This window comes from Rhincodon typus, chromosome 1 (assembly GCF_021869965.1).
Source record: "Rhincodon typus isolate 14 chromosome 1, sRhiTyp1.1, whole genome shotgun sequence".
Taxonomy (NCBI): domain Eukaryota; kingdom Metazoa; phylum Chordata; class Chondrichthyes; order Orectolobiformes; family Rhincodontidae; genus Rhincodon; species Rhincodon typus.
The window spans coordinates 111,789,823-111,812,312 of record NC_063332.1 but is presented as its reverse complement, the minus strand read 5'-3'; the positions used below and the strand labels follow the sequence as shown (position 1 = coordinate 111,812,312).

General features: G+C 40.0%; 1 protein-coding gene across 1 annotated transcript in view; it reads right to left on the bottom strand.

Annotated features, from left to right (window-relative positions):
* Positions 1–2,246: 2,246 nt before the first annotated feature.
* LOC109932598 (interleukin-8-like) overlaps positions 2,247–22,490 on the bottom strand; it is a 32,965-nt gene continuing 12,721 nt past the window's right edge. The window contains exons 4-6 of the mRNA XM_048602738.1: positions 4,492–4,621; positions 4,196–4,275; positions 2,247–2,526 (exon numbers count right to left, since the gene is read on the bottom strand). Coding sequence (XP_048458695.1) covers positions 2,507–2,526; positions 4,196–4,275; positions 4,492–4,621 — 230 coding nt within the window. The 3' untranslated portion in view covers positions 2,247–2,506. The remainder of the gene's footprint in view (positions 2,527–4,195; positions 4,276–4,491; positions 4,622–22,490) is intronic.

Sequence of the window (22,490 nt, the reverse complement as noted above, 5' to 3'; positions counted from 1 at the left end):
CAACAGATTCGAGGTCATTATCAGGCCTTAATTCCAGATTTTTATTAAATTCGAATTCCGCCATGGCAGGATTTGAACCTACGTTCCCAAAACATTACCTGGATCCCTGGAGTAACAGTCCAGCAATTATACCACGAGGCTGTCACCACCTGTGACTTGCACCTTAATCACCATTTAGTCTGTTAACTGCAGAACTCTTTTTTTTCCAACATGAGAGCAAATTGTTATTAATTTCAATTCCAATAGTAAAAACTTGATAAGCAAAACAACTCCTGGCAGATTATTCTTGTACATTAATTTGTACAAAAATGTAATTATCACAGCTGAAAAGATTCGTCATTCATCACAACTGCAGACGACTTCATGCGGAGGTAACACTTTCATACATGGTGGGCAATCACTAATGATAAAACAGACTTTCTGAGCTGGATATAAAACTGACATTGGGAAATGGTAAGAACTGGAGCACAACTAGTCTAAAACCTAACTACTGGATGAACAGAGACAGTAGGAACTGCAGATGCTGGAGAATCTGAGATAACAAAGTGTAGAGCTGGATGAACCTCTTCGACCTGTCTGTTTCCTCTCCACCTATCTTCTCCTCTATCCATCTTCTATCCGCCTCCCCCTCTCTCCCTATTTATTTCAGAACGCCCTTCCCCTCCCCCAATTCTGATGAAGGGTCTAGGCCCGAAACGTCAGCCTTCCTGCTCCTATGATGCTGCTTGGCCTGCTGTGTTCATCCAGCTCTACACCTTGTTATACTGGATGAACACACTATTTTGGTGTAGTTTGAGAAAAGTGGCAACACGTGTTTCATTAGAAATAGGGTATATTTGAATCTGTTAGAGAAACATTGCATTATTGATTAATTCACATACAAATCATGTGTAGCACCTCTTCTGAGTGATAGTTAACATCATGCTTAACACACCTCCAATATAAAAAATGTTAAACCATATGTTCTGTGCCAACACAATCCTGCAGAGGGTGCTTCAAACCAATACTAGGCACCTTATTTAAATATAAAAGGACCTAAAAGCTTGTTTCAGCTGTAGGCATTAGATGACTGTAGCAATATGACAGGCAGCTCATTTACTTCTTGTAATGAACATGTTCTTCTTACAGCCAATTTGAAGGTTTGGGATGCCATTTAGCTCCAGTACAATGAACAATGCATGGTAAATCTCTAGGCCAGTTCACTTTACTAGACAAAGATCTTTTGAAAATGTAATGACTTTGTGCAATAATGCAAAGTATTAAAAATCAGTAAAGATGTATGGCAGGTTGCCCATTTAGTACTAACTGTTACACACCATCGCACAAAGTCAGAATTGACCCTTTTCAGTCAATTGGGCAGTTGGTTAAAAACTCCTCAGTTTAAAAAAATACAGAGAATGGTTCTATCTACAAATGCTGTCCTTCTGATTCATCCAATAAAGAACATTGCCTTCAAGGTAAAGTTACTTTACAAATATTGACACCTCTGCAGAGAATTTACGTTGCACAAAAGTCAGTTTTGGATTAATTCTAATCTCCAGTATTTTACAAAAACGGACACAAGTTCCAATTAAAAGTCATTCCCCAAATAAAAGTACGGCAAAATAGCATTAAAATAATTGACAGAAATGTTCTTGTTGCATTTTTATATAAATGTTTTGCTCAAATTAGCTGTAAATATGTCTGATTTAATTACAAAATATTTGCCTTGCTACCTTATCACTTAAAACAAAGAATCAGCAGGCAGGAAATGAAAATCCATCCAAATTTGATTTGTGAATGGTTCTGAAACTAAGGAATATTTTAGTATATTTACAAGTAACAAAAAGAAGGTGGTTTATTTAGTTGATTAATTTAATGGCAAATATCTTTCAAATCATTTTAATAGATAGGATAATTATTCCAGATTCTACAGATTTTCAACATCTCACACCGAGAGCTTATGAGGTAGTGTGTAATAAAGGTACAAGTTCACTTTGAACAATATCTTCATGCAAAATGGAACTGAAAAATTGAGTTATGCAAAAATAATGCCCATGTCCCACTTCACTTGAAACAATAAAAGATAACAACTAAAACTCTGACTTATTTAATTTTTCAACAGCTTTACAAATATACTTCATTTTACTCCTGTACCTAATTGTTTAGGTAATTGGAAATTACTTTCCAAATGTTACTGAGAAGGGAAAATGAATTGAATGCAGTCATAATACAATTTGTAAACTATAATGTATTACTTCCTGTGAAGAAACCTCAACCAAGAACGTATTTGATTGCACATTTTAATTGATTTCTTTCTATGATTAAAATTCTAAGATGCAAAAGCAACAGGCTTGAGAGGTGGAAACATTTTCAAAAAAAATCAAACAGACAGTGATAGAGCAAGCCATTAGGAGGTTAACATGAGTAACGTAGCAGATTGCTCAAAGCTTTTTCATTGCACTATTCACGATAGTTCAGATGACGTATGCGTGGAAATCAGTCCTTTCCATCGGGATCATACATCTCAGTTCTGCAGTCCGCTAACTGAAAATATAAATTGAATTTTCAATTGCAAATTTTTTTATCACTGTGTTGTACTCCAAAATATCTTCAAAAATTTTATGAAATATTGCAGATACAACTGACAATAATGAAATGAGCAACACTATCAACATCCATGCAATTTGCAGAGTTAGAAAGAGAATCTCTCCCTTCTAATAAGAGACATATTACAACAATAGTGCAAGTTAGAAGTTCATTGATAAGTGTTGTCAATACTGAAATAATTTGTGTATGAAACTGCTAGAAGCAGAACAAGAAGAGAAGGAAAGAGGAGAAATTTCAGAAATAAAATCTATATTTTGCAATTTTAGTTTGTATTCACATGAACAGACACATGTATGCAGACATTCGATGCAGGACTAAGGGAGTGATAACACAGTGTGAAGCTGGAGGAACACAGCAGGCCAGGCAGCATCAAAGGAGCAGGAAAGTTGACATTTCAGGTCAGGACCCTTCTTCAATGGAAGTGCTACACCTGCCCCTACACCTGCCCCCTCACCCCCATCCCAGGCCCCAAATGACCAACCCCCACCCCCACTTCTTACCTACTAGCCTCATTCCCACCTCCTTGACCTGTCCGTCTTCCCTCCCATCTAACTGCCCCTCCCTCCCAACTGACCAAACCCCATCCCAACTCCCCACCTACACTCACCTTTACTGGCTTCATCACCGCCTCCTTGACCTCTCCGTCTTCTCTCCACCTATCTGCTCCTCTATCCACCTTCCATTATCGCCTCCCCATCTCTCTATTTATTTCAGAGTCCCCTTCCCCTCCCCCATTTCTGAAGAAGAGTCCAGACCCGAAACCTTAGCTTTCCTGCTCCTCTGATGTTGCCTGGCCTGCTGTGTTCATCCAGCTCTACACCTTGTTATCTCAGACTCCAGCATCGGCAGTTCCTACTAATTCAAAGTCCGGACGATGTAGTTTTCCAGACTTGTTTTTCAGCTGGCCAACCAATTCAGTATGGCTATATTTGGAAAGCACTCAGTTGTTTTGTGTCTCTGGCTTATTCACACAGCTTCCCAGGATTGGGACATTTTTAGCCAGCTCACACAATACTTCCACATGCTCCTATCTCCTCTTATCTCAGACAAAAAGGCTGACCTCTTTCTGAGAGGATGTGGATCTTCTGCTCACAAGAATTGTGTATTCTTCTTTTTGCCTCTGTTTGCTTTCAATTTGTGCTGCAAATGTGTATTCATCGCCTTCACCATCCTGTTCCTTGACATATAGCTTCCTTCACTTCTACAAGTCACACAGTTTGTTTGTATCTTCCTTCCAGTTTGTACTACTTTCAGGTTAAGCGTCATTAGATCATGGTGATCAGTGTTCCTTATAATCCATGAAAATCACAATTGAGCCCTTTACAAGTGATCCAAACTCTTACACATTCTTTCCAAACATTCTCAAAATCAATTACAGATTCCACAAATCTTTGAAAGAAATTACATAGTGTCCTGACTATACTGCTTCTGGGATCAAAGGTTATCACACTCAAACAACATCATGTGTTGATGAGAGTTTACTGAATGCAAAGTAACTCCCATTTTCAGACATTACAACAATGATTATGCTTCAAAAAGTACTTAATTGACTGTAAGGCTCTTTAAGATGCATTTTCTTTTTAATTTGAATTCTAGCAACACGAACCTTTTATGGCTTTAATGAAATTCTTCATCCATTGGACCTTAGGATTCACGCATAATTTCTTCCCATTTTTCATGGTAACACTGTAAAAAGGTCAATTTTTAAAAAGCTAATCCTCAGAAATTGCAGATGAAAATTCAGTAAAATAAAAGACACTTAAAAATAAAAAAAACGTAAACTCCCAATCACTAAGTAATCAAAAGTAGTAAAGAGTCCATCTTAGTAAATGAACATAGCAAAAGACAAATTAAGATTTCAGTTCTTTCATTACAGCAGAATGTTCTGATACATCTACTCACATTATCTCTGTTGCCACACAGTGAGATCCTCTTGGAATGTACTTTATGCTGCGAATTAATTTTGGGTCAAAATGATTGGCAGTAGTCCGGATACACTTACAGCGTCCCTGGATTCCTGGGATTGGAATCCCTGTGAATAGATATTTTAATTTATATTCAATTATTAGTTGAAACAGAGAGGAACTTTGTGTTTTTGTCCAGATTGAAATTTTCATGTTTGTTCTGTACATGACCTATTTTGATAGAGTAATACTCTAATATGCAAACACCACAGGGATTAATTTGAGCCTACCCAACACACAGTCCCTGTATTGAACCTATAATTTGTTGAAGCCCTCCTCAGTATTGACTATTCACTACTACCCTTCATCCCTAATTTGGTATCACCTGCCAATTTAGAAATTATGTTTTAATTTCAATGTCCAAATTGTTGATCTAATTTGTGAATTACTGTGATCCTAGCAATGGATCCTTGTGGAAAATGACTTCCCATTTTCTGCCACTCTGAATAATTAGCTCTACTCCCATTCTCTGTGTTCTATCTTCAGGCCAGTGTGCAATCCATTCTGTCACTTGTCTCTAGCTCAGCAATCTCTCACCTCATTCATTAGTCAATTGTCCACCACTTTTGAGAATCCAGACAAATTGCATCCACTACATTACCATTGTTTACTGTCCCTAATACCTCATCAAAAGTTCAACAAGATTGGTTAAACATATTTTTTCTTTCTTTTGAATCAAATCTGACTATTTGCTATTCTGTTTTTCCTCTCTAGATTCACTCTTTTCTCTTTTTCAGAAGAATTCATTTTTTTAACCACCAATATTAAACTGATTATAATGCCATAATTCCCTGGAAATGTTCTGTTTCCCCCTTTTAAAGATAACGTTACATTTGCTAACCGCCAGTCTTGTTATCAATGGTATTATTCCACCTCTTGTTGGTCCTATTCCCGTAACAGCGTCCTCTTCTGTCACTATTTTGCCTTATGTTCCTTGATAATTTGATTTCATAGTTCCTCTTTGCCTTCCTAATTGCATTTTGCGTGCATCTTTCTTAATGCTGAATCGGTTCGTTGTCTTTATGCAACCTCGGAGTCTCAAAGTCCTTTCCATTGCAATTGAGTTGTTAATAGCATGTTCCACCTTAAAATCAACCTCACTGACGCCGAAATTTAATGCTTGCAAGTTTTGAAGCCTCATTCCTTCAGATTTTAATTGTTGCACATTTAAAAATAAAAGCAATATTTTCAACCACTTTCACTTTCATTAACTACTCACAATTTGGACGTCTTTTACTGCAGCTTGACAAAACTTTGTTTTAGGAAAGTGCTGGGACATCACGTCCAACCAAATATTGAACGATTGAAATAATTATGAATTAGGCATGTGTGTTAAACATGAGGTATGTTACAGTATCACTGTATGATTCCTGAATGACAGTGTATATGTAGAATAAAAGGCACAAAATACTATATTGTCCGTAAACTGTTTTTAAACCGATAAATTAGCTTATTCAGTCAGGAATTAATTCATTTCAAGCAGGGAACTTCACTGGTGAACTGTACCAGAACTAATCTCGGAGTTATTATTTGACATGCTGAACCAATAACAGAGAGGCGCGGGTTAACTTCTAATTACACTTCTGATTTTCCCGTGATCATGAAGATTGATGAATTGTGAACAATGTCCGACAGAATATCAGAAATAGATATGGCAGCGAGATACGTGCTAGCTATAATCCAGTTTCCTGTTTTTTTGTCTATATAAGCGACAACTGGATTGCGACAAGCACCACTGTTTTTGTATGTACTGAGCTGTCTACAATATGCGGTTCCTGTTGTTTCTGAGCAATAAATAGCCACTTCAAAAGCTGGGATCGTTTCTGCCGTGGATAACTTGCCTGCGAAATGTTAGCTTTGGATGGAGGTGATCACCACCATAAATAACACCAGTTCACCAGAATCACACGCTACAAAATGATCAATTTCCTTTTTTTTTGTTGCTTGATATGTTGTAAGCAGCTATACAAGACAAATGTCAGAAGTAAACACTGAAAACAAAAAAAAATGCTGGGGGATCACAGCGTGTCAGGCAGTATCCATGCAGAGAAAGCAAGCTCACATTTCGAGCCTAAATGTCCTTTCAGCTTAGCTTGCTCTCTCCCGATGGATGCTGCCTGAGTGGTGTGATCGCCAGCATTTTATGATTTCAGTGCAGATTCCAGCATCTGCAGTAATTGCTCCTATACTGTCAGGAATAAACAGCCTGGAAACTGCAGAGTCGTGCAGTGGGTCGTGATTAACTTTCGCATGTTACATTCCTCCAGCTGCTGCCTTCTCCTTCCCGAAAGACCAGCGGGAGTCTTGAACCAGGTTTTCACTCCTACCAGAAAGTCTCCTGCACGCCATGAAGTTTCAGGGAATTAAAAACCAAGCGGGATGATGTCCTTCCATCTCGCTCGATATTACAAATGCAGACTATAGTCATAACATGAACGTTGTTCAATCCCCATTGTGTTCCAATAGCTGTGGAACACACGGGGTACATATTGCTAGAATGGAATAAACAGTTACAATTGAAATCAAATAAAAGTCGTTTTTTTTCAGTCTAAAGCAGAAGTTGACAAATATCGACATACCCTGTGCAGTCATGGCACACAGAAGCAGGGCCAGGATGATCAGAGTAACTGCTCTTTTCATCTTGCACGCTGGGGGTACTGGTGAGATTTAAACTGAGGGGCTTCTAATTACTGTCTCTGCACCTCTCAGTTGAGTGGAGTCGAAGTGAAGATTTCTCCGGGAACCCTCTATTTATCAAACATGTCCACTTTCATTTTGCACGACTTAAAGAGGTGGCCATTAGTAAATATGGGAAACTCCTGAGGGAATCTCCCTTCCGAATTAAACATTCTGAGCTCTTCTTTACGTGAAATAAAATGAAACTGCTGTCAATAACATTCCTTGGGACAGGCTTGATCAGATGACCCTTAGCAATTCAACTGAAAGATCATTAACCCATGATTCTCTGTCCATTGATGTCACTTGCCCTGCTGGAAGTTTATGGCATCATCTGTTTTATTTAGTTGTGATAATTCTTACACATTTACCTCCTGGCAACTTTTTTTCACGGCAAAGATAATCGAATTAATCCCTGAATCCGTTGTGATAACTAACGCCATCCATCTCCTTGTGTTTTATCGCCCTCCCCATTGGAGGATGATGGGGAAAAAAAAACTTGTTTTTCTGTAGCACCTTTCAGGACCATTGAATGTACGAAGTCGTTTAACAGACAATGAAGCTCTTTCCAGATGTCATTACGTACTTTCCTATGTTGTAACATAGGAAACAAGTCAGCCGCACAGCTAACGCTGCCTCTAAACTGCACTTTTCTGAAGAAGGGTCCCGACCCGTAATGTCAACTTTCCTGCTCCTCTGATGCTGCCTGGCCTGCTGTGTTCCTCCAGCTCCACACTGTGTTCTCTGTCTCCAGCATCTTCAGTCCTTGCTATCTCTGCGCTACTGTGCTGATGCTTCCAGGGCCTGTGCACGTTGTTTGGCGTGCCAACACCTGTCACAGCATTGATTTCCAATTCCAGAATTCGCTGCTGCTGTGAACATTGGAGCTCCACGCAGAAGGAAACAAAAATAGCGTGAACGCTGCGCACTACTGTTAACCACAGGCAGTTAAAGAGGAATTAATTAGATACGTTAAAAAATTAATCACGAATAGCAACAGGTCAGCAGCAGACAATCCAGATCCAGATCTTACACTTGGCTCACAGGGGAAAATCCTCAGACTTTTTTTACTCACTATAATTTTCTCACTATAATTATCTCACTATAATTTTAAAAACAAACACAATTTAGATGACAGCGTTAAAACCTGTGACTTACAGGAAACATTTCTCTTTTCCACTGGCTGTAGTTTACATTATAGTTCTGAGGACCTTAATGTTCGCAGTTACAAACTATTTGGAAATAGTTCCAATGATGCACATATAAATTACAATGAACATGTGCTTATATTGAGTACTTATTAGGTCCCGTCACTATTCCAATGTAATTCCAAAGTAGCTTACAGTTGCCACCAGCAATGGATTTCAAATCTAATGATGTAGCAGCACCATGGATGGAAAACCCTTCTGATATTTTTGCACCTACAGAGATGTTTTATAATATATACAGTGCAGTTTTCTACCATCTTTTCTATTTCCAAAAAAGCTCCTTCAAAAATAACAAAGGTAAGATAAAGCAACTTTGACTTATTAGCCAATAAGTAATTATAAGCCTAATACGTAATGTGTGCCAAATCAACTATGTTGCTAATCCCATCTCTGCTATTTTAATGCTAACATGAATCTTTTCAAGTAAAATATGTTCATTCTTTGGTAAAGAAACTGGAGAACAATTTGAGAAGCATCCATGGAATAATGTTGCAGCAAATCTGGATTATTATTGGAATTTGGGTATTACTGGCAATGCTAGAAACTGGGAGATGCCAAATTGTCCTGCAAAATGAGGAATGAATCATCTTTTTGAACTCTTTTCAATCTCTGTGGGAGTGTATGGTAGCAGCTTGGTAGATTTGAATAAACTGCTTTCCCACAGAAAAAATCAGTTACAGTTAAGTGCCTTAGCATGGGACTAGATTAACATATAAGCCAAACAAAGATATTATAGAGGGGAGAAATGCCTGTAAAATACCCCAAGTCACATTTAACCAACCACCCACCCCTTTACAACATGTCAAAGTTTTTACAAGGGACAGATAAGGCTTACTTAGAGTGTCTGCCCATCCTCATCCCTTTTGAGGTCAAGCAGTCAACACTTGGCTACTTGAAACTGCTACACACCATCTGTAATTTTGAGGTGTGCAGGAGGAAGTCAGAGAAGAGGGAGTGGAAACCTGGCAAGTTGGTCTGCTTGGGCCTTAGCAGGATTGAGGTGGAGATGGTGGCAATTCCATTGATGCCCTCCTTTCCTGATTGCCAGTCCACAAGATCTGACAGGAGATAGCAAGAACTGCAGGTGCTGGAGTCAGAGTCAATAGTGTGTGGAGCTGGAGGAACACAGCAGGTCAGGCAGCATTAGAGGAGCAGCCAGGTCGACGTTATCGTTTTACATCCTTCATCAGTACTGGGCCAAGCTCAAAACATCGACTTGCCTGCTCCTTTGATGCTGCCTGACCTGCTGTGTTCATCCAGCTCTACACTGTGTTGACACAAGTTCTGACACTCCACCCAGGTATCAGCACACTCCCCTCCCCTCTCCTAACCTTTTGAATGCAGCATGGAAATGCACTGCTGAATTGAACTTTGCCAATGGTAACAAATTAACCATTTTACAGCTAAATTTTAGCCATACACTTGCTCATTTATAAAGTGCAGTTCCATTATAAAGCATTGTGTCATGACAATGGGGGAACCAGAAATCATTTGTGAACATACTGAAGTTTAATGCCAATATTGTATAGAATGGGCTGAAGGACTAAAAGGTAATGATGATATTCGACGGCTGCATGGGAAAACAGATTGTACAGGATGGGAAAATAGGCTGGGAAAGTTTAGAATGATACTTGACAAGCTGCAGGACCTTGAATGAGTCCTGTGAATATTCCTTTAAGAGCTGACGATGACACCTGCAGCTTGTTTTCCCATCCTGTGTTTTCTGTACCAGCCAGCAGTTTTGTCTTTCTGTATCTGCTTTCTTTGTGCTGGCTGTTTGTCGCACTGTATAAGAGAGAGAGTTTCATTCCAAATTGTGGGACTTTGCCTCAGACTGGATTCATGAACAGTACCAGGAACAAGCTCAGCCTCCAGACCAGCCATTGATCGAGGGGTCCCCGACTGCCAGAAGGGTGTGAGGCTTATTTTTTTTTTCCGCTTTTTTCATTCCTTTTATTTACTTAATAAATGTTCCTTTCTTTCTCGTCTTTTATTGTTACTCAATAAATGTTCATATTTAAGCAAATTGCTGTTGTCGAGCCTTCTCTTAACTACATTTAACCGAATCTGAAAAGAACCGTTTGGATACACTCTGTGATCCAAGACAAATATGTAATGACAAACGATAATGGTGGATGTAAATTTCATGGTTACCTGGAGTAACAGAGAGAGAGAGACCCTGAAATGTCACACCTGATGCATTGTCAAGGAAGCTTCAAAAGGACATATATATGGGAGAAATGAATCCCAAACTGCACTTTGATTTCCTGGATGTTATCTCAGGCTATGAATATGATCGGAGATAGACAATAGTCTGGGGAAAAAAACATGTTTTGTTTCATAGAATCCATCCAGTGTGAAACCATTTGGCCCATCGAGTCCACACTGACCCTTGAAAGAGCATCCCACATAGGCACAGACCCTACCAAGACCCTGTAACCCTACACGTACCATGGCAAATCCATCCATTCTACACATTCCTGCACACTATGGACAATTTAGTATGGACAATGCACCTAACCTGCACATCTCTGGACTGTGGGAGGAAACTGGAGCACGCAGAGGAAACCCATGCAAACACAGAGAAAATGTACAAACTCCACACAGACAGTTGCCTGAGGTTGGAATCAAACCTGGGTCCCTCACACTGTAAGGCAGCAGTGCTGACCACTGAACGACAGTGCCATGCCTTCCCCTTTCAAGCAAGGTCAAGGGTTAAAACCAGTTTATCCCTGATCTGTGGCTGTTATTGGAAGAAAGAGTGCTTTGAATTGAGGTACTTGTGTGTAGTAGCCTGGCTTCGAGAATGAGAGTGCTATGAAATTCACAATTGAAGAACCATCCATGTTGCAGGTAAAGGAATTTTTTCTCTGTGAACTAGAGGCCAGGAAGTCAACCAAAAGGAAAAGGACAAAGTAATTTATTGTAACTTGCAAAACTAGATTGTTTAATGTTCCACTATCTACTCTCCATGAGCAACCCAGAGACTGAACCATACATCTTTTAAATTTTATCATTTTTGTGGATTCACCTCATTTCTAATCTGTGCATATTTATGCTGCATTATTATTTCTTCTCACATTTAATTCATTCATTTGTAGTTTCAAGAAAGGCTGGTTAAATTAGCTCCTTCAAAAATAAATTCACTTATTCTAGCAGAAAGGTATCCATAACAGAAGTGATCCTTTGTAAATGAATTTGTTGAGACCATCTGGGAGAGGCATTTGTACAAAGAAGAAGAACCAATTCATCCCAGAGTATTGTCCTGGATCTCTAGGTTAATAGTTCAGTAACATTACCATTTTGCCATATCTACCCCATCTCCCTCCTCACCTGGAAGGTTGACAATTTGTGGTATCACAACGGTAACAAACTGGGGAAAGTCTGCCGGGGCTGGTTGTAATAAATAAGCAAATCTCATCTATGGGTCTGGTAATTCTCCAAATGTGTTTGCGGATGTTAATGCAATTGTTTTGTGCCTGCAATTCTTTTTTGTGTAGCTATAAAACTGGATTTAAAGTTTTGGCAAAGATCTGTAACTTGGGTTGTGGTTGAGGTTGTTGATTTGCTCGCCGAGCTAGCTTGTTCTCGTTCAGACGTTTCATCACCATGCTAGGTGACATCATCAGTGGACCCTCAGATAAGATGATGTTATTCTATTCCACTTGGAATTTATACTGTCCGGTCCGTTATGGTGAGTAGTGCCATTTCTGGTTTTGATCTGTATGTGTTTGTATATGGGGTCCAATTCTATATGTTTATTGATTGCATTATGGGTGGAGAACCATGCCTCTAGGAATTCCCATGTGTGTCAACCTTTGTCTTGGGTTACTATGGTTACCTTGTCCCAGTTAAACTGATGGCCTTCATTGCCTGAGTGTACAGATATTAAGGAGAATTCATCATGCAGTTTTGCTGCTAGTCGATGTTCATGTATTCTGATGGCTAGTTTTCTTCCTGTCTGTCCAATGTAATGTTTGTGGTAGTCATTACATGGCATTTTGTAAACCACGTTGGTTTTGCATGTTGCGGGAATGGGGTCTTTAATCCTTGCAAATGTTTGTCGTAGAGTAGCTATGGGCTTGTGGGCCACCATGATTCCTATAGGATCGTAGCTGATCTGCCCTCGGTCTCAATTTCTCTTCCCTGCCAATTCCTTATAGTCCTGGCATGCACGCTTCTACCTCTGCAGCTAGTGATGAAATAAAAACAATAGGGCTTTTAAGTTTCAGTTTCCAGAAATCAGACTATGGCTGTGGTAACAACAAGCCCTTTGTGTCATATCGTATTCAAAAACTAATCTAGAGGCTGAATCTGTATGGAATCCAGTAAATAGTATTACTTTATTCTCCCATAGGTCTTTATGCCAATGTTTAACCTTGTTTCTTTCTTGTTATTTTTCACAATTTATTTAAAGACTCCATTTTCAGCTCAATGTTTTATTCACATGAATATTTTACTCCGTGGAATATTGTTTAGAGACAAATGAATGCAATAAATAGCCCATTTTATCATGAGTTCATATTTGCTTGGTACAGCAATAAATAGGCAAATGGCAACGCATAATGACAATATTCACCTTACAGATTGTCTTTTTTGTTTCCAGGTTACATTTAACTAACTGTAGTCTTTTGCATTTTTAATCATAATTGATACACATATGAAAAGGAAAGGAAATTGCAGGATTATGAGGAAAGAGAAGGGTGGAGTGTTAATCAAATGTTTCCTTCAAATGTGCTAGGTGACACCAATAAGATGGGCCAAATGATTTTTTTGTGCTATAATATTCTTAATTCAGTTTAGGCTTTCACAGTTCTAAAACAAAATGCATTTACAAATGCTAAATGTGATTGATGCTGGAAAAATGATATAAATACTGAACATGCTGGCAATATGCAGCAGATCTGGCAACATCTGTCAATGGAAACAGTTAACATTTCAGATCAATAGCTTTTCACAATGAAAATATGTTAATGCTTAAATAGGTTTTGAGCATTTTTAAGGTGAGAGTGGGAAGAAGGAAGAAAAATTAGAAGATATGTTTGCAGCTGGAGAGCAGGGGACATTAAATGACAAGTGGCATGGCAGCTCAGTGGTTAGCACTGCTGCCTCGCAGTGCCAGAGATCTGGGCTCAATTCCACCCTCGGGCAACTATCTGTGTGGAGTTTGCACTTTTTCCTCATGTCTGTGTAAGTTTCCTCCAGGTGCTCCAGTTTCCTCCCACAGTCCATAGATGTGCAGGGTACGTGGATTGGCTATGCTAAATTGCCCATAGTATCCAGGGATGTTTAGGTTAGGTAGGTTAGACATGGGAAATGCAGGGATAGGGGAATGGGTCTGGGCGGGATGCTCTTTGGAGGGGTAGTGTGGACTTGTTGGGCTGAATGGCCTGTTCCCACACTGTAGGGATTCTATGATAAAGTCTCATGGCAGAAGGCCAGGAGAAGAAGTAATGGGATAAGAAAATAAAGTCCAGGGGAGGTGTGAACAGCAGGATCCATAGACACTGTCCAACTGCAAAGTAAAGGAAACAAGAAAAAACTGAAACAAAAGACAATTATTGACACTGTACACTAGGGGGGGCACCTCATGTGCAGATAAAAATGCCTGTGACATTGGCAGCAGCGATGATCTTATGGCACCAAAGATAGTGCCAATCATCACCGAAATTGGTGAGGATTGGACGAGATGTAGGTGGAGATCTCATGAGTACAGATTTGTGCACTATTTTAATGGAGACATCAGTTAATTTAACTGAGCCATTAAATTACCAAACAAAGTATCGAGCATGCGTATGGTAATATCTCATGACAGGGTTTCAAGTGCTCAGCTTTCCTGCTGCCAATAATGTTATGGTGTTTGAAAAATAAGCTTGACATCATCTAATCATTACTTTGATATGTTTTCTCTCAAATTTGCAACCCATAGTTTCCCCTTCATAAAAACCATGGTTTCTCCCCTTGGTTTTTCCATGAGAATATATTCATGAAAAGCATTTACAGCCATTGCCTAAGGATAATTGCCAGGGATCCCTTAATCTGCTCCTGAAGATATATGGGTGGAACTGAGAAATAGGAAAGGGGTGATCATCTTATTGGGATTGTTTTATAGGATCCCCAGTAATCAGTGGGCAAAACAAGAAGAAAATTTGTAAGGAGATCTCAGATATCTGTAAGAATAATAGGGTTGCAATGGTAGAGGATTTTAATTTTCCAAACATAGACTGGGACTACCTTGGGGTTAAGGGCTTGGATGGAGAGGAATTTGGTAAGTGTGCACAAGAAAATTTTCTTATTCAGTATGTGGATGTGCTTATGAGAGAAGGAGGAAAGTGTGACCTACTCTTGGGAAATAAGGCAGGGCAAGTGACTGAGATGGGGGAGCACTTTGGAGCCAATGATCATAATGTTATTAGTTTTCAAACAGTTATGGAAAAGGATAGAACTGATCTAAAAGTTAAAGTTCTAAATTGGAGTAAGGCCAATTTTGCTGATATTAGGCAAGAACTTTCAAAAATTGATTGGGAGAGGCTATTCACAAGTAAAGAAATGTTTTGAAAGTGGGAGGCCTTCAAAAATGAGTCTAGAGACATTATCAGATAACAAGGTGTAGAGCTGATGAACACAGCAGGCCAAGCAGCATCAGAGGAGCAGGAAGGCTGGGTCCAGACCCGAAACGTCAGCTTTCCTGTTCCTCTGATGCTGCTTGGCCTGCTGTGTTCATCCAGCTCTACACCTTGTTATCTTAGATTCTCCAGCATCGGCAGTTCCTACTATCTCTCCCTGGAGACATTATGTTCCTGTTAGTGTGAAGGGCAAAGCTGCTAGGTATAGTAATTTTGGAGGACTACAGAAACTGAGGCTCTGGTCAAAAAAAAAGGAGGCATATGTCAGGCATAGACAGCTGGGATTGAATGAATCCCTCGAGGAGTATAAAGGCAGTAGGAATATACTCAAGAGAGAAATCAGGTGGGCAAAAAGGGGACATGAGATAACTTTAGCAATTAAGGTTAAGGAGAATCCAAAGAGATTCCGTAAAAACATTAAAGACAAAAGAGTTCAGCGATAGCAAGAACTGCAGATGCTGGCGTCAGAGATAACACAGTGTGGAACTGAAGGAACACACCAGACCAGGCAGCATCAGAGGAGCAGGAAAGTTGATGTTTCGGATCAGGACTCTTCTTCAGAAATTCAGATGCTGCAAAGGCAAAAGAGTAACTAGGGAGAGAATGGGGCTTGTTAAAGATCAACAAGGCTGCCTATGTGTGGAACTGCAGGAGATGGGAGAGATACTAAACGAGTATATCACATCAATATTTACTGTAGAGAAGAACATGGAAGGTAGAGAATGTGGTGAAATAAATACTGATATCTTGAAAAGTGTCCATATTACAGAGGAGGAGGTGCTGGATGTCTTAAAATGCATAAAGGTCGATAACTCCCCGGGACTTAGTCAGGTGTATCCCAGATCTTTGTGGGAAGCTAGGGAAGTGATTGCTGGCCCATTGCTGAGATATTTGTATCATCAATAGTCATGGCTGGAGGATGGCTAATATGGTGCCACTATTTTAAAAATGTGCTAAGGAAAAGCCAGGGAAATATAGAGCAGTAAGCCTGATATGGTGAGTATGTTGTTGGAGGGGATTCTGAGGGATAGGGTTTATGTGAGTTTGTAAAGGCAAGGACTGATTAGGGATAGTCAATATGGCTTTGCGCTCTTTGGATTCTCCTTAACCCTATTTGCCAGAGTTATCTCATGTCCCCTTTTTGCCCTGCTGATTTCCGTCTTGAGGAGACACCTACTGCCCTTAGACCCCTCTAGGGATTCACTCGACCCCAGCCATCTGTACCTGACGTATGCCTCCTTCTTTTTCTTGACCAGAGCCTCAATTTCTCCGGTCATCCAGCATTCCCTATACCTACAAAGAAGATTGATGAAGGCAAAGTGGTGCATGTTGTCTAAATGAACTTCAGCAAGGCATTCAACAGGGTTCTGCAGGGTAGAGTGGTTAGGGACAATAGATCACATGGAATCCAGGGAAAACTAGCCATTTGGATACAAAATTAGCTTGAAGGTAGGAAACAGAAGGTGATGGAGGAGGGTTGTTTTTCAGATAGAGGCCTGTGACCAGTGATGTGCCACAAGGATCGGTGCTCGGTCTGCTGATTTTTCACATTTATATCAATGAATTGAATGTGAATATAGGAGATATGGTTAGTAAGTTTGCAGATGACATCAAAATTGGAGGTGTAGTGGACAGTGAAGAAGAATACAATGGGACATTGATCAGATGGGTTGATGGACCGAGGAGTGGCAGACAGTGTTTAATTTAGATAAATATGAGGTGCTGCATTTTGGAAAGGCAAATCAGGGCAGGACTTATACACTTAATGGAAAGGTCCTAGGGAATATTTTGGAGTAAAGAGACTTTGGGGTGCAGGTTCATTGTTCCTTGAAAGTGGAGGCACAGCTAGACATGATAGTGAAGAAGGTGTTTGGTACGCTGGCTTTATTGGTCAGTGCATTGAGTAAGAGTTGGGATGTCACGTTGCTGCTGTACAGGACATTAGTTCGCCCACTTTTGGAATACTGTGGTCAGTTCTGGTCTATCTACCATAGGAAAGATGTTGTTAAACTTGAAAGGGTTCAGAAAAGATTTACAAGGATGTTACTGGTGTTGGAAGGTTTGAGCTCGAGGGAGAGGCTGAATAGGCTGGGGCCAATTTCCCTGAAGTATTGGAGGCTGAGGGGTGACATTATAGAAGTTTGTAAAGTCATGAAGGGCATGGATAGGGTGAATTGCCAAGGTCTTTCCCCCAGGGTAAAGGAGTTGAAAATTAGAAGGCATAGGTTTAAGGTGAGAGGATGAAGATTTAAAAGGGACCTAAGGGGCAACTTATTCACGCAGACGGTGATGCATATATGGAATGAGCTGCCAGAGGGAGTGATTGAAGCTGATACAGTTACAACTGTTAAAATGCATCCAGATGGGTACATGAATACAGGGATATGGGCCAAATGCTGGCAAATGGGACCAGATTAATTTAGTCTATCTGGTCAGCACGGACGATTTGGATCAAAGGGCCTGTTTCTGTGCTGTACAACTCCATATGACTTTATGACTATCTCCCACCATTCAGAACTTTACAGAAGGAGATTTGTGTCCAATAATTTATCAAGTTATACATTGCTGGTGGTAAGACAGGTATAATGCTGATGAAAATAAATTTATTTTGATGGAGTAGCAAGTAACACAACATTTCCCAGCTGGTTGGTGCTTTAAGTGAGTCATTCACTTGATGTCAGTGCACCCATGTACAGATTGATTTTCAAATTGGTTTTGGCAACGAGGGAATTTTTCATTCTTGCACTGTTTTCATTAAATTGCCATGCTCTTTGCAAAGTGTTTGATCATATGCAAAGAAAGCTAACAATTTGCACCAGGATTACTGTGGGCAGTGGAGATGATCCAACATTGTTGAACTCAATGTTGAGTCCAAACAGCTGTAATAAAAAATGCTCAGCAAAAAGGTAATGTCCTTTTCCTCAAGCACTATAACAGGCCACGAACAGAAAGAGTAGATCTTGTTCCATGAATTTTGTTACCCCCAGTCTGATGTCACCACTAAAGCATCTTTCTCTCCCCTCCTTTTTCTACAGACCATTATTTTTTCTTCCCTGGTACACGGGTCCATTCCTCAGCACTCTCTCCCTTTCCTACAGCAACTTTCTATGCTAGTGCAGGAGGTATAATACCTGACCTCTTGCCTTCTACCTTGTCACAGTTCAAGATCCCATGTATTCCTTCTGGTTGAAGCAGCAATTTACTTGCACTTATTTCAATTTAGTACACCCAATTTGCTGCTCATAATGTGATCTGTTCTACAGGTCAAACATGGACTGGGTGATCATTTTGCAGTGGGCCTCATTTAGCCCACCAGAATGCCCAATAATTTGTCATTACAATTGTACACTGTGCTCCCACTTTGCCTTTTTTGTCCTTAGCCTGCTATACTGTTCTGATAAAATTCAATGAAAGCTTGAGAAACAGAACCTCATCTTCCGACTGGGGACACTTTATTGCTTTCTGGAATCAACACAGAGTTCAACTATTTTAGATCATAACATCTGGCTCCATTTCACTTAGCATTTCTTAGCTGGTTTCATCTTGATTTTGTCAAAATTCTTTCCTGATTCTTTTACTTTGCTTTTGGACTGTAGCTATTCTGGATCCTCTTTTTGCTCTTGCATTTCCCACTGTGTGAGGTACCGGTTCGTAATGATCTTCCTCCATTTCCCCTGCTCTCAGGTGTCATCTCTCTGGTGGATCCGCAAAGCACAGTGTAGTTTATAGAAATCTTGCTGCACATCTTTAGCCCACTATTTTCAAAGGCATTTTGCTGCCCTGGAGCTCCTCAACACTTGAGGCAATGATTGCCACATCATCTGCATTACACATTCCAGGATAAGTATACTTTGACCTATCTTCAATGCTGAGTTCAGGAAAATGTCAAATAAGAGTGGGCTGAGTCTTGGTAGATATCAACTTTCATCTCAAATTTTCTTGACTTGTCAGTGCAGCTGCTCACCAACACCCAACACCCTTATAGAATAGAATTATAGAATCATAGAATCCCTACAGTGTGGAAACAGGCCCTTCGGCCCAACAACCAAACCTCAGAGAATCATAGAATAGAATCCCTACAGTGTGGAAGCCAGTCATTCAGCCCCATCGAGTCCACACCAAACCTCCGAAGAACATCCCAATCAGACCCAACCCCCTAACCTACCCCTGTAACCCTGCATTTCCTGTGGCTAATCCACTTAGCCTGAACTTCACTGGACACAATGGGCAATGTAGCATGGCCAATCCACTTAACCTACACATCTTGGACTGCAAGAGGAAACTGGAGCACCAGGACGAAACTCCACACAGGGCATGGCCCGAGACTGAATTTGACCATGGGTCTCTGATATTGTGAGACAACAGTGCTAACCACTGAGCCTTCGTGCCACATACTTGCCCTCAATCATCCTGGTGCACATCTGTGGAACGCTTGTCTGTCTCAAATAGCCCAAGATCTTTCTCCTTGCCAACCTGTTGCATAAGAACATACAAACATAAGAAATAGGAACAAGAGTAGGACCTTACGCCTGGCTCAACATTCTGTAAGATTTTAGTTGATCTACCCCAGGTCTCACACACCTGTGACGATACTATGGCTTTAAGAGGCGTATTTTGTCCTTTTTTTTGTGAAGTGAAGTTGAGACAGAGGCGCTTAGTGGTCTGCTTCAAGCCAATAAAGTAAACAGTGAGACCTAGGGTTGGTTTTAAAGTTGGAACATTAGAAACAGCCTGATTGGATGGGGTCAAGCTCCCAGAGAACCATGTTTAGCTTTCAGCAGTTGCTGGGGTTGTGAAAGCTGCTGCATCTCTCTTTCTCTCTCTCTTTGCTCCAGCAAAAAGCTTGGGTTCTCTTCCTGCTGCTGGAATTGCATGTGACACAATCCATGCTGCTGAATTTGCCCTTGCCAAAGGTAAGCTTGTGGGATGTTACTATATTGGAACAGTTAATGAGTAGTTTATTATTTTGTTTAATATTTCAACAGAGTTACAATTAAGCCAATTCTTTTATTTTTCTCTTATTTTGTCTGCATTTCATTTATTGTGTATGAATAAAGTGTGATTTGCTTCAAGCCAGGTAGTTTGACCAATCGAATTGCATCCGGAATGCAGCGCCTGGCACTTGCCTTTAGAATAAGAGTAAGTTATGGTCTAGGCTATCTCTCTGACATGTTTTGAAGGGTTCTTTTTCTGGTCCATAATACATCTTTTGTGTCAGCTCCTAATAGCCCCTACTCTGTAATATTTCATAAACTTCATCTTTAAATACGTTCAGTGGTCTACCCTCAACATCTCACTGCAATTTATGTTTTAAAGAGAGGAAATGTGTAAAATTCTTTTGACCCTTGATCAATTGGCTCATGGTAAAAATTGGATTGATGGTTCTTCTTCCTGACATGAAGCCAAACTGACCATCACTGACCTCTACCATCATTCTTAGGTGACAGACGGCTACACTTTGTACACGGTGTTGGACATCAGTATTAGTTTCCACAGCCTTCAACATCTCTATTCTGCTCGAAAGTACCAAAGGACTTTCTTTCCATTCTTCTGGCAAAGCTTCCCTGGCCGTGATCACTTTGAACAATGACATATGGCGTCAATTCTGATGTCACATAGCACCATTAGTCCTCTGTCAGGAACACATCTGGCCCTGTCCTTTATTCTGTTCAGGACCATTCTCAATTTCTCTTCTCCGATGTCAGCCACCAGCAGCAATTCCCTGAGCTGTCCTCTGTTGTCTCAATTCAGTACTTTGGTGTTTCTTGTTCAGCAGTTCCTTGAAGTACGACCTCTATCTTTCTTTGAGTATACATTTTACTGCATTTGAACATACAGACACAGACCATTTGCCACTCAAGCCTGCTCTCCATTTAATAAGATCGTGGCTGATTGGATCATAACACAAATCCATCTTACTGCCTACCTAGTTAACCTTTCACACCATCATTCACCAGAAATCCATCTACTCTGCCTTAAAAATATTCAAAAGCTTTACTTTTCCTGCCTGTTCAGGAAAAGAGTTCCAACATCTCACTAAGCCCTAGGAGAAAAATAATGCCTTATCTCTGTGTTCCTTATTCTTGAATAGTGACCCCCAGTTCTAGATTACCCCATAAGAGGAAGCATCTTCTCCACATGCACCCTGTAAATATCCCTCATAATTTTATTTGTTTCCATCGCATTTTTTCTATTTCTTCTGAATTTCAGTGTTACAGGTTTAGCCTGTTCAACCTTTCATTTTAAGACAACTTACTGATTCTTGGTATTAGTCTAGTAAACATCTCTGAGTAGCTTCCACTGAATTTGCGTTCCTCCTCAAATAAGGAGAACAATACTGCACACAGTACTATACATGTGGTCTCACTAATGGCATGTATAACTGAAGCATAACCTCCCTACTTTTGTATTCAATTCCCTCACAATACATATTGACATGTTATTAGCTTTCCTCATTAGCTGCAGTACCTCCATATCAACCTTTTGTATTTTATGCACTAGGGCACCCAGGTCCCTCTGCATCGCATAGGTCTGAAATCTCTCATTGTTCAGATAATAGTTTCTTTTCTATCCTTCAATTTCACATTATCCCACATTATGTTCCATTTGCAGGTATTTACCAATTTACTTTATCAATAACTTTTGTAGTTTCCTCATGTTCTCTTCCCAATTTACACTCTTTCTATTTTCATGCCAGCAGTAAATTTAGCAACCGTATCTTTGGCCCCTTCAACCAATTCATATAATTGAAGTCCCAACACTGATCCCTCTGGTATATCAATATTGCATTCTGCAAACCTGAAAAACACCATTTATGCTGACTGCCTTCTGTCAGCAAACCAATTTTTTATTTATACTAAAATGCTATTACATACACCATGAGCTCTTAACTTCTACATAACCTTTTGCGTGACACTTTATCAAATACCTTCTGGAAGTCTAAATACAATGCATCCACCAGTTCCCCTCTGACCACAGCATGTTACTTCTTCAAAGAATTCTTACAGATTGTTTAAACATGATTTCCTTTTCACAAACTCATATTGATACCTGATTCCTTGAACCTATCCAAGAACACTGCTAAAACATCTTTTAATAATAGTTTTTCACATTTTTTTAAGCGGTAGATTTTCAGCTAACTGGCCTATAATATCCTGCTTTCTGTCTCCCTGCTTTTCTCCATAAAGGAGTTACAGTTGCCAATCAATTTGGATCCTGCAATGCAAAATGATCTTCCCAGAATCAAGGGAATTTTGGAAAATTTAAAGCATTGCACCATTTTGTGCAGCCACCTCTTTTAAGACAAAAGCGAAATCCATCAGGACCTGAAATAACAAGGTGTAGTGTTGGATGAACACAGCAGGCCAAGCAGCATCAGAGGAGCAGGAAGGCTGACGTTTCGTGCCTAGACCCTTCTTCAGAAAAAA